General features: G+C 45.8%; 1 protein-coding gene across 7 annotated transcripts in view; it reads right to left on the minus strand.

Annotated features, from left to right (window-relative positions):
- ARHGEF33 (Rho guanine nucleotide exchange factor 33) overlaps positions 1–8,238 on the minus strand; it is a 35,153-nt gene extending 26,915 nt beyond the window's left edge. For 5 of the 7 annotated variants that reach the window (XM_063328279.1, XM_063328281.1, XM_063328278.1 and 2 more), the window contains exons 1-2: positions 7,918–8,238; positions 1,755–1,909 (exon numbers count right to left, since the gene is read on the minus strand). In XM_063328279.1, the coding sequence (XP_063184349.1) occupies positions 1,755–1,776 (22 nt within the window). In that variant the 5' untranslated portion in view covers positions 1,777–1,909; positions 7,918–8,238. The remainder of the gene's footprint in view (positions 1–1,754; positions 1,910–7,917) is intronic. The other 2 variants (XM_063328284.1, XM_063328283.1) reach the window with 1 other exon arrangement.
- Positions 8,239–11,421: the final 3,183 nt, after the last annotated feature.

The following is an 11,421-nucleotide window of genomic DNA, read 5'->3' on the forward strand; positions in this document are numbered from 1 at the left end:
TGTTTTCATTTTCAGCTTTGGCCTTTTGGGGTCTTTTTTTTTTTTTTTTTTTTTTTTTTTTAAATTTTCTCTGCAACCCCACAAACTAGAAACCAACTTTTGGCCTAAAGTGAATGATGAAGCTTTCTCATGATGCCTGGAGTTGAGGCTTAAGAGGTCAGCCAGTGTGTACTGTGATCCTCCTGAATCAAGAAGACTGAGGTCCATGTCTGGTCTGATGTAAATGTTACTGCTGGACTCTTAACTGTAGGAAGGTAATGACTGACCCAAAAAGAGCCAGAGGACATGTGTCATAATTAAAAGCACAGTACAAAGCAGATGCTGGGAGGACACGGAGATGCTGTTTTTGCAAAGTGGTGGACATACTGAATGCTGAGCTTTGTGAAGGGCTAGAGGTGTCAGGTAGGAGCGCAGCACAGCAAGGAAGAGCCGTGGTCTCTCTTCAGATTTTCTTTGGGTGTTCTTCAATCTGATATATAACATAGAGGGCTCAACCCAAGCCCTGCAGAAGTCTGTAGGGATCTTTCATTTGGATTTGGATATGGATCAGTCTGTCATGTCCTTGGACACACTCAAAGTGAGGAACTGCTTCTGAGCAAGACCAGAAGATGGGAGAGGATCTGTGCCACTGTGATTTTACCTCCTACCTTTGTCATGAGCATGAGCAGAAGCACTGTCTGCACATACCCACTCAAAACCCAGATCGTTTCTATAAAGTCACTGCTAAAAGCTGGAGCAGAGGAGGCTCCTCACAGTTGCGCTGTGGGAAGCAAGGGGCTTTGTGGTTATCTCCTGGTTTCTGCAGTGAACATCTGCAGCCCATGGGGGCATACCAATTAATTGGAAAAAATCCCTGAGTTAATTTCCTTTTCAGTCTGCTGTAGTGCAGGGGCCTAGGTACACAGACCTAATTTACTCAAATTAGAATAATAGTAATAGAGAAATTAACTCTTACATTACCTATGCCATGAATGAATGTTGGCACCACCAAGCATCTTTTAAGAGAGAAAGAGATGGTCCAGGCTCTCTCCCAAGCTTACAGTTACGGGCACTCCTAAAGCTGCTCCACCTGCTCTTCATAGTTTCAAGACTTGGTGACGCAATCACCTCTGAGGTGGCAGAGCACAATGCTGCCAGGAGTTTGGAGTGGAAAGCAAGTACCCCGAGCCCCACGCTCCTCTGCAGAAAGACCTAAAGCTGATAACCACTAAAATTATGGACCTGAAGCTCCTGAGTTTTGCAGACTTCTAGAAGCGCTGCTGACTGTAGCAGGACTGGATGCATGCAGGCAGTGTGGCCTGGATACATCTTGGTGCTTGCAAGATCGGGACTGGTGCAGACGTCTGGGTTGTGGCACTGACACGAACAAGAACCCCTTGCAACAAAGCATGTGAGAAGAAGAGGAGAGAGGCATATCCTCATCACAGTGCCCTTGTGTGAGACACAGCTTTTGACAGGCAGGTGTGGGTCCGAGGCAAGAGAGGGGAATCGCTTCCCACATTGGACGTTACATGTGCCACAGGATTACTTTCCACAGGGGAGAGGGAGGTGTTTCTAAAATAAGAGATTAAAAACTTCAAAGCCCAGATATTTCTGTGAAACTAAAAGAAAAGACCATTTGCCCACAGGTGCCGTAGCTAAGAGATGCTCTTGGGAGGCTGGCTGGTGGCTGCCAACAGACAGGTCATATGGGAGCAAGTTTCTTCCTCGCTGTCTTTCATGCTATCAAGAAGTGAAATAAGAGGATGCTTTACCTTCTTGTTTGTTTGAGTCCATGGCTGCTATAGGGTGTGCGTCCTCGCAGGGACTCCTGTCCTCACTCTGGAGGGTTCTGGCTGGTCACTGGGAACATCCCATGGCTTAGAGCTGCCCACATGTGAGCCCTGCGATGGGTCAGCTGGTCTGAACCCTGAGTGCAGAAAGATGCAGAAAGGGTTTATTGAGCAGAGGTGCTCAGAGTTCAGAAAACAGAGGGAGGAGGAGGGGTTTGAGAAGGAATGAGGCATCCTAAAAGTTCGTTTGGGTTCACAGTGCCTCCACAAGCAGAGCGGGCATCTGTACAGACACTTCCCTCCCAGCCATTTGCACTTACGCGAATGGATGATTAAGAGGTACTATGCAATCCCACAGAGACTATTTGCTCAACAAGATGCTTCTTGTTTGAACACAGAAGCAAAAGGAGATGTATTTTGAACAGCACATGAACATCTTGCATGGGTGCTCTGCATCAAAGAACCATCTTTTCGCTATGCAACTAATCACCTGAAATGTCCTCCAAACTTGTGTTTGGGCCACAGAGATACTGCCTTCACAATGCTGCTGCACAGTCCTGCCAGCACTTTTGGAGGCACTTTTACTGCCATGCCTGCTTTATCTGTCAGTTGTCTCCCTGAATTTTGGAGGCACGGGAGTGCTGCAGGACACCCCAATGTGTAGAGCTGCAGCCTCTCTGGAAACCAAGGCCAACAGAGCTGCCCAAGTCTCCTCCTTGGTAAAGCATCTCATCAGCCTGGTAATGGGGTTAGGACCTTGGGAACAGTCTTAAGATAATGCCTGATCAGTGACGCAGGCAGAGCCCCAGAAAAATGGATCGCACCAGCTCACACTTCTCTTATCAGCATCGGCATTGCCCCACATCCAGGCTTCCTCTCCCCAGGGTTTAATTCAAGTCTGCTTTTGTCCAGCCTTACTAGGAAACTAGGTGTGATTTAGGAGTCTAGAATAACCTCCCACCTCCATTCCTGTTTGATATATATATGTCTAAGGCTGATGCGAGTGATCATTAGCGTTGCTAAGGGGATTGGAGGGGCCAGCTCCTGGCTGGGATTGGAGAAGCCTGGGGTGATGTGTTTGGGGAAGCAGGCACAAAGGCACATAGCATTAAAAAGATGGCAGAGGTGCAAAAGATGCAAGAGACCTGGGTGGCTTTAGGAAATTGCTTGCAGAAGCAGTTGCTTCTGGTGCAATCAGCAGCACAGCTTGGGGGCCACGCACTTTCCACCTGACAGCTTTCGAGTGTGGAACTCCCAAGGAGGAGGGTGGTGGCACCGTCGAGGCTCCTGAGATGGGAGTGATGGTGGGCGTTTGTGAGCTGTGGCAAGGGATGCCGCTTGTGGTGAGGCTGGGAGTGGTACAGCCGTCAGCACACCCAGCCACCCTCACGATGAGGGTGTGATGTGGACTGACAGGCCTCCAGCACAGTGCTGAAGGGACTTGGGGTTTAGCATCTTCTTGAGATGGAGGACTAATGAAAGGGTAAACTTCTTATTTGTAAGAGAGCTGCTTATGAGATCTCCCAAGAAGATCCACTGTCTTCTCAGGACAGAGGGTCATTTGGTGACATGAGTGGAAAGGCGGAGGGACTTTGGATGCGGGCTTTGTACAAACAGGCTGTGAAAGCTTCTAGGTGGATGGCTGGTTACAGTGAGATAAATGTAATAGTTTATTAAATCTGTTTTCTGTCAGCTGATAGTGTAATAGTTTTTGTTGTTGTTCTGAAGATTCTGCTCATGGCAGAGTTTAGGTGGGCAGGGTCCTCTGGAGTTACCTGACTGAAAGCAGGGCGAAGCCCAAAGCTGGATCAGATTGCTCAGGGCCACATCTAGTCAAGGTTTGAGTATCTCCCAGGCTGGAGACTTCTCAGTTTTTCTAGGCCTCTCCCAGGGCTACACTGCTCCTATGGGCAAGAATTTTTTCCTTTTGGCCAGTCAAGGTTTCCCTTGTTGCATGTTGTGCCCATGGCAATTTATGTGTCTGTGAGAAGAGCTAGACAGTAGAGAGTGTCTAGTCTGTAACCCCTGTTAGGTCGTTGCAGATGGCTGTAGGAGGCCCTCCAGCCTTCCCTTCCCTAAGCTGAACAAACCCAACTCCCTCAGCCTCTCCTCCTATGCTGTGTGCTCCAGCCCTCTTTAGCAAAAAAAAAAAAAAAAAAAAAAAATAAATTATTTTTCTGATACGTATTCCAAAGAACGGCAAGAATGTTTTTTGCTTCCGAAACATGTAAATATGCAGTTGTTTTTAAAGTAGCTAAACTTCCCCTCTAGTAGTTTTGAGGAGAAGGTACTTAAGTTTGGGTCTCTGAGTGAAATGGACTTTTAACTTCAACTTCAGTAGCAACTTGTTTAATAGCTAAGTTGTCAGACTTTGCTCCCAGTTTAGACTAGTCAATGCCGTAGCAAATTCCTGAGGCTTTTGTTACTGGGCCATTGAACTGGGACCAGCTTGTCTACCACTGAGAACTGGTTTCAAAATTCAGGATTGTTTTTGCAATGTTGGGAGGAAAGGAACAAATGAGAAAGGCAAAACAGATATGAAAGAAACATAAATCTCTTCTGCAATGAGCATTTTCACTGAAAACAATGAGAAGAGCTTTTTGCTGGAAATTCGTTAAATTTTTTCTTTTTAACAAAAACATGTACATATTTTACCCATTCCGCTTTTATATTATTAATGGCTTACCATGCCAGTTATAGCAACATAACAGTATATAATTGTTAACTATTAATAATAATAATTAACAAACATCAATTAGTATGGAATTAGTTATGTTAATATACCATTAAATACACTAACCGCATAGCCTTTCTTAAAGATTTTGTAATTATTACTATCCACTTGCTGAGTTATTCTGGGAATCCATAAATCTCCAGTGAAAATGTGACATTCAGGCCTTCACAAGGCAGGGTGACCATACCCTGCCGGTACCAAGAACATTTATTGTGGGGGCGCACAAAAAGGAGAATTTCTAATCCATGCTGCTGCACAGCTTTAAATGGGGGAGTCAGGGGACTGTCATGCACAAGGAAACAATGGATGAACAGGCTGCAATGTTAGGCATCCAAGGTGTGGAAAAGCCATAATTAAAGCGTAATTCAGTTCCACCAAGTGCTCTCTACTTCCACTCTTAGACCAGCTCCTCCTAGGCATCTGAGACTTCAAAATGCTTGTCTTTCTGTCTAGGTCCCATTTTGGCAGGTTCCCCTGCCCAGCACATCCCTGGGGCTATGCCATCAGTCTCACAGACGGTGAGGTGGATGCAATATGAAGGGCATCTGTGGCTACCCCCCACTAACACACGGAAACCTGCAGTTCTCATGAGGAGCGATGCACCTAAGAGGAGAAGCTCACAGGATGGCATCCCCCGCCTCTGCTATGCTACAGGTGACGACATGAAACATCTGGGGTCTGGTACAAAGAAAGAGGTGTGTCTGATATGGAGAAAAATAACCTACATGAGGTTTTAATGAGAAGCAATACTTGTAGAAGAAGGGCTGCCATGAGGATATGTCATTGCCTGTCTTCTGTTCTCATGAGCTTTCAGCTCAGGACCACATAGGGCTGGAAGGGAGCCCTTTGGCATTGTATCTTATCTCTTGGGTTGTAAAAACACTGTGGGCTCCTGGTATCAGAAATAATTTTTCCTTATAGAGGGAACTCAAAACAATACCCATATGGGATGGAGATTTAACTGAGGAGCTTCCACATCACACTCATGCTGACAAGGACAATGTCAGCACAGTCTCTGTCTGTCCTCTGCAGAGCTCGGGAGTGAGGCTTTGAAACTGGGACACCAGGGATGCCGCCATCCCCTCCTGCACCAGGCACCACCAGGAGCTCTGCTATATGACCGCGCTGCAAAGTAGGTTGACCTTGGTTAAGTGGGTCCAGAAAATCTTCCCTGTTTTACCTGAGTTAACTGTCTTTTGTGTGTCCTCGAGCTGCAGCCTGCAATTTCCTGACTCACCTCTTGTTTCTTTGTTACATTAAATAATTGCATTACCTCGGCTGCTTTCCAGCATTTAGGGCTCACTGCTGGACTCCGCGAATATATAACATTGCCTGCCTGTCCCTGGTTCTTCTGAACTGCCGAATACATGGAGCAAAACTAGTCAGTCCTCTCTCATCACTAAAACAAACAAAAAGTGCACCTCACCATGGTTTTTGCAGCAAATGCTTGTCCTCTGTTCTCCCTGGCTGCCAGGTGGGGAAGCTATTAACACTGTCCTCACCAGGGACGAGGATTTCAGTCAGCCTGAGTTGGCTGAACAGTGTCTGGCTTGTTCCTAAAGGGTGCAAACAGGGGTTGGAAAATAGGACTGACATTTGGCCCTAAGATCCCAGATGTGGACTGCTTGGTCAAATCCTGCCTCTGCTGGCAGCGAACAAATCACAAGCTCACAGCAGAGTCTGGGTGAGTAGGAAAACTTGTATGTCTCTAGTCTGGCTTCCTGTTCAAATCAAGGCTAACTCCAAACTAGATCAGGTTTCTCAGGGCTGTGTCCAGCTCAAGTCCGAATATTTCCCACACTGGAGCCTCCGCAGCCTATCTGGGCCCTCCCATACCCTGGGGAAGAATATATTTCCTTACGTCCAGTCAGGGTTTCCCTTTGCTGCAGCTTGTGCGCATTGCCTTTCATTGCCTGACATGCCAGCCCACCACAGGGTGGTTTCCTTATCAGCAAGGAGGTATTGTTGTTCCTCTGTAAGCTCCCCACTGGACAGGCTCAACACCCAGTCGCATGAAGCCATCAGCAGATTGCCTTGGCCTGCCCATGCCCCCGCTGCTTTAGGCACAAGAAACAGCAAAGGTGTGATTGTTTCTTCAGAGCTGAGCATTGAAACTCGGTTACCGTCCTGCAGCTCCCATCAAGCCAGAATGACATGTCCAGAGCAAAGCCCAGAGAATAGTTTCAGGGTGTTAAAACCACCAGATTCCTTCATCGTGGCAAATTTTCCCCTTTTGTCTCTACCTTCCCGCCATCTGCCAGATCTGCCATGCCCAAGAACCAAAGCTGAGTGCCACCTCTGCCATTAGGGATCACCACGATTCTGGCAGCTGGTGTCCAGCAAAGAATACTGCCCTGGTGCCTTGCACAAGCAGCTGGTGCTGCCCACACGCCCCCCACACCCCCCAGAGCAGAGCGGGCAGCGTGTGAACGTTAACAGAGCCCGAGCTGGCCCCCACGTCCCATGAGATCCGCAGGGGAGAAGGTGCAGATGGCTGAGGAGGTCCCAGTGGGTTGCCTTCTTTAGCTATGCCCCAGGCGGAGGGTCACCACTGAGGCAGCCCAGGGGTGGGATTGCTGCACGAAGCTGTGCATGAGGGAAGGAGGGGAGGCAGGTCCCATGTGTGACCATGGAGCACCCTTCCGGTGCTCCCCTCCCATGGAATGTCACAGCTGGGAGAAACAATCAACTGTGCAGAGGATCACTTGTTAAAAAGACCAACCCAATACCCCGAGCATCAGCACGCAAACAGGCAAAGCTCAGTAAAGCAGTTAAGCCTAGCCTTGATGGACAACAGCTACTATTTGCTTGGCTTTCTGTCCCATTTGGCTTCTGAAATCATGACATGGGTAACAGTGCAAGGGAATCCACATGCAGTTTTGCTGCTTCCACAGTTTTCCTAAATAAATGCTCAGGATCTTCCTGGTGACTGTCTCAATCCCGCTGTCTGAGATTGCTGGCTGCTTTAAATACCCCACTTGGAGAACAACCCCCAGTCCTCTAAACAGCAAAAAATCAGTGATTTACGCTCATCACTCTTGCACTTTGTCTCCAGCTAACTTTAATGCAGTTGTCATTCAAATACTTCAATTCAGTATGAGACCTCAACTTAGCTCTTAAATGATAAGAGCAAAAAAGGTCTTTTTAACCTGATGTTTTAGAGACCTTACTATACACGCAGCCTCACAAGATTCTCCACACACTAGGAAGCTAGATCTCCTTATACAGTCTTAGAAGAAATCACCTGGAAAGAACTGTGGGCACTGAAGATGCAAAATACTTTAAAAACCATTTTATGTGCTGCCCACCCAATATTAAATACCTACAGCTCTAGCTTTTTCCAATAATATGAAAAAATGGTATTATTAATCCCCCTCTTCATCCCATGACGAGTATACATTTTAAACTTACCCCAGGCTAGTTGAAGATCCTTCAGCACTGTCGGTTGCCAGAGTTGGGAATTAGCACTGTGCAAGAAAGGAGAGAGAGAGGAGAGCAATGGTGGCTTGACGTTTCCCAGGATGGGACTGTCACATGCTAATCACTGACTTGAAACGCAGGCATAACAAGTGCCTTCTAATTATGTAATCTTCAGGTCACATCCTTGCATCCCCCTGCAAAAATCAGGACTGTGCGCTTGGAAGAAGATGATACCGACTTTTTTTCCTTTTTAATTAGAATTGTGCGCTGCTGCGAAGGGAGGGTGGGAAGCCTCGTGAAGAGCCGGGCGCTGATGTGAGCTCTGCTACTTTGCCGAGCTCAGAGGCTCTGAAGTACCTCCAGTGGCACCCAAGTGAGGCAGCTGCGGTTGGGGACAGGGAGACGGGAGCAGCTCCTCCCTGGTTTCTCTGACACCTTCAGTCTCCTACCATGCGTGGCCTCACTAGGGATACCAGGTCCAAGAGGGCTCCCTTCTTTCATTCCGGGGCCAAGAGCAATGTTACCAAAGTAGCCAGGGCAGGGAAGCAGCGACCACTAGCACTTGTGTATTTTCTGTTGCTTGTTAGTCCTGCAGGGCTTTTCAATCCAAAGGGTATCAAGAAAGCATGAGGAGAATGCAGGTAACACAAGACCATGGGTGTCAGGAAAATGTTTGAGCCAGTCTGGTGAGCTACTCCAAAGAGCAAGGAGACATAAAGGAGGAAGAACAGTAACAAAAGGCAGACTGTTTTCTCCCTGAAAGACAAAGATCTTCTTCAAAGATACCCTTCAGGCAGAAAACCTGAAATGTAAGACCGCACAGCCTAAATCCGTGTAATTGCTGTGCAGCGCAGATAAGTGTGGTGATGTGGAGTCCTAGCAAAGGAGCTGAAAGGACAGGCTCACAGATGAACAGAAGCTCTGTGAAAGGTGCTTCTACTTCTGAAGTCAAGGACTAGGGACAGAGGACACCCTATTTCTTTTTTGGAGCTGGCTATTTCAGGAGCAAAACACAACAAAATTGAACAAAATAAAATGATAATTCTGAAGGAGTTTGCTGGAAGTGCATTATTGGTAGGTTGAAGATACCTGTGAATTCAACAAACAGCTCAAGCTAGGAAAGATATTTTTTTTCAATAAATAAAAACATTTAGCTTCACAAATCTATGAACAAACCATTTCCAATAGAGATTTTCATAAAGGCAAGTTTAAGAAAAAGGGCCGAAAGGCGTTATGTTGCCAAATGATCCATGAGCTGCTTTGTTTCAGATGGCACAGTATGCTTCAGTCTGCTGATAATGTGCTGTTTTTTCATTTTGTTAAGAAACCACAGGGCCCAAGATTTTTCCGAATCCTAGCAAAATGGGAAGAATATTTGAAGGCGCACCTGAAGGAACAGCATTTGTACATCGTTTCTGCAAACAGACGCAAGGACAGGTATTTAATAAAACTCCATTAAATATCTGGCAAGCAAAGACTCAACACACATTTTTCCCTGACAGCACTGGTAAGTTGTGAGGGTTTTTTAAACTAGAAAGCGGGTTTTCTGCTTTGTGAAGCAAACTATTGATTTATAGTGCAGAGACCTTTGATGACCAAACACAAAAATAGATTTTTCATTGCATTAGACTTTCTGATGTGATTGTGGCAGCGATCAGTCTCCCCTGTGTGCTTTCCTGTCTACTTTCCTTGCCAGAGAAAAGCAGCTTTGGTACATGGCAGAGGTCTGTCCTAGAGTGGTCTGGTACAAGTTAAAATAAATAAAAAAAGAATTCTAGTCATCAACTGCTCCGCTTATAAATTCACCCTACCCAACTTCATTTCTTTAAGGTTTTCCCTTAGGAGACTTCAGCTGATCAGTCTGAAAAGAAAAATAACTTAATTTTATTTACCATTGACATACATCTTTAGGATTTATTTTTTAAAAATGCATGAAGAAATCAATGGCTATTGAAAACTGGTCACAGCTGTTGAGCCCAGAATGCAATCACAGAGCTGCCTTGAACCCGTGCTACTGTCCAAGCCAAGCAGCTACATTTTCAGCTTCTGCTTCAGTCCCACTGCTGCTGAGCCATGAAATGTGCCATTCCACTCCACTCCATTTTCATCGATAAAGTCTCCTTCACCTTCCATTCTGTAATGACGTAAATCCAGCCTGTTGAGTATGCAGTCAGTTTGTGGCAGCAGAGTGATGTGTGCACTACCTATCAGAACCTTCCCAGTGTAGTGTAAGTACCTGCCTTAATTTTCTGCCACACTGGAGCCTGTAAAAGTTTAGACCTACAAAGCACACAGGTTAGACAGCCAAGGAACATATTCCTTTATTTGCAAAACTGTATTTATACTAACATCCTCCCAACGTGTAGCCTCTCCAGAAAAAACTTCATAGTCCCCGTTACGATTTGAAGTTACCAGGGATTAAGTCCTGTGAAGTTTATCCTGACTTTCATTAGGGGTGTCGTAAAGATGTGTCCCGTGTGATTTTCTTGGTGTAAAAATCCATCCTCTCTTATCCTTTCCCCATCCTGCTACGTGCTGTTATTGACAAAGTGCAAGGACTTACAGCCTCCTTCAGGAAAAAAAAAGTAACTGCCGTGTGAATTCAGTCCTCATAAACCACATATTTCTGTTGATCTTCGAAAGCTGTGATCAGGCTCATCATTATACCCAAAAACTGCTATAAAGAAGAAATGTCTATGCATCAGCATCCCTTGCAAAGGAGGGGAAAGTAACTTCTAAAATCAGTTACTGGAGATTTGTTTTCCTTAAAAAATGAAGCCACCTAGCAGTCGCAGCAAGTTGCTATGGTGCTGCCTATTTATGTTCTCTCATGAAAGCCGCAGTGATCTGGTGAACTGACACCTGTCTCACGTAAGTAGGTGGAAAATAGCAATCCTGAAACCTGGCAAAATAGCCTGCGTTGGGCTGTCAGGGAGTGGTGCATATTAGCAGTCACAAACCAGTGTCAAAAAGGAGCAGCCTTAATTCCAAATCAGAACCAGCTGCTTTTCTCTACAGATCAGCTACTAGTGGCAAGCACTGTGCTGGCCCCTTTGCAATGGGCTATATTGTCACAGGAGAGGAGAGGTATCACCCTAAGATTTTTGAGAGAAAATGCTTGTAAAGCTACATGTGTGATCTGTTCCTGAGTGCTCTCACTGAAGTGATGAGTACTCACAGGTTCAGCCTTCGTGCAGAATTCATGTCTGTCATCTAATATGACAGCAAAAGACAGAAGCTCCGTAGCAGATTTTAACATGCCACTGTAATAGACATAACTTAATCTATTCTAAAGCATTGACATTCTAAAGACATTGACATGTCTTTAATTTTTCCCCAAACATTTCAGTTTGTCATACAGGTTCACATTTTGTACCCAGGTACATTCTCTAATACATATTTCATTTGGTGTCTGATCATTTAGAAATTTGAACTTTCATAGAATCATAGGGGTTGGAAGGGACCTCTGGAGATCACCTAGTCCAACCCCCCTGC

Source organism: Chroicocephalus ridibundus, chromosome 3 (genome assembly GCF_963924245.1).
Source record: "Chroicocephalus ridibundus chromosome 3, bChrRid1.1, whole genome shotgun sequence".
NCBI classification, from domain to species: Eukaryota; Metazoa; Chordata; class Aves; order Charadriiformes; family Laridae; genus Chroicocephalus; species Chroicocephalus ridibundus.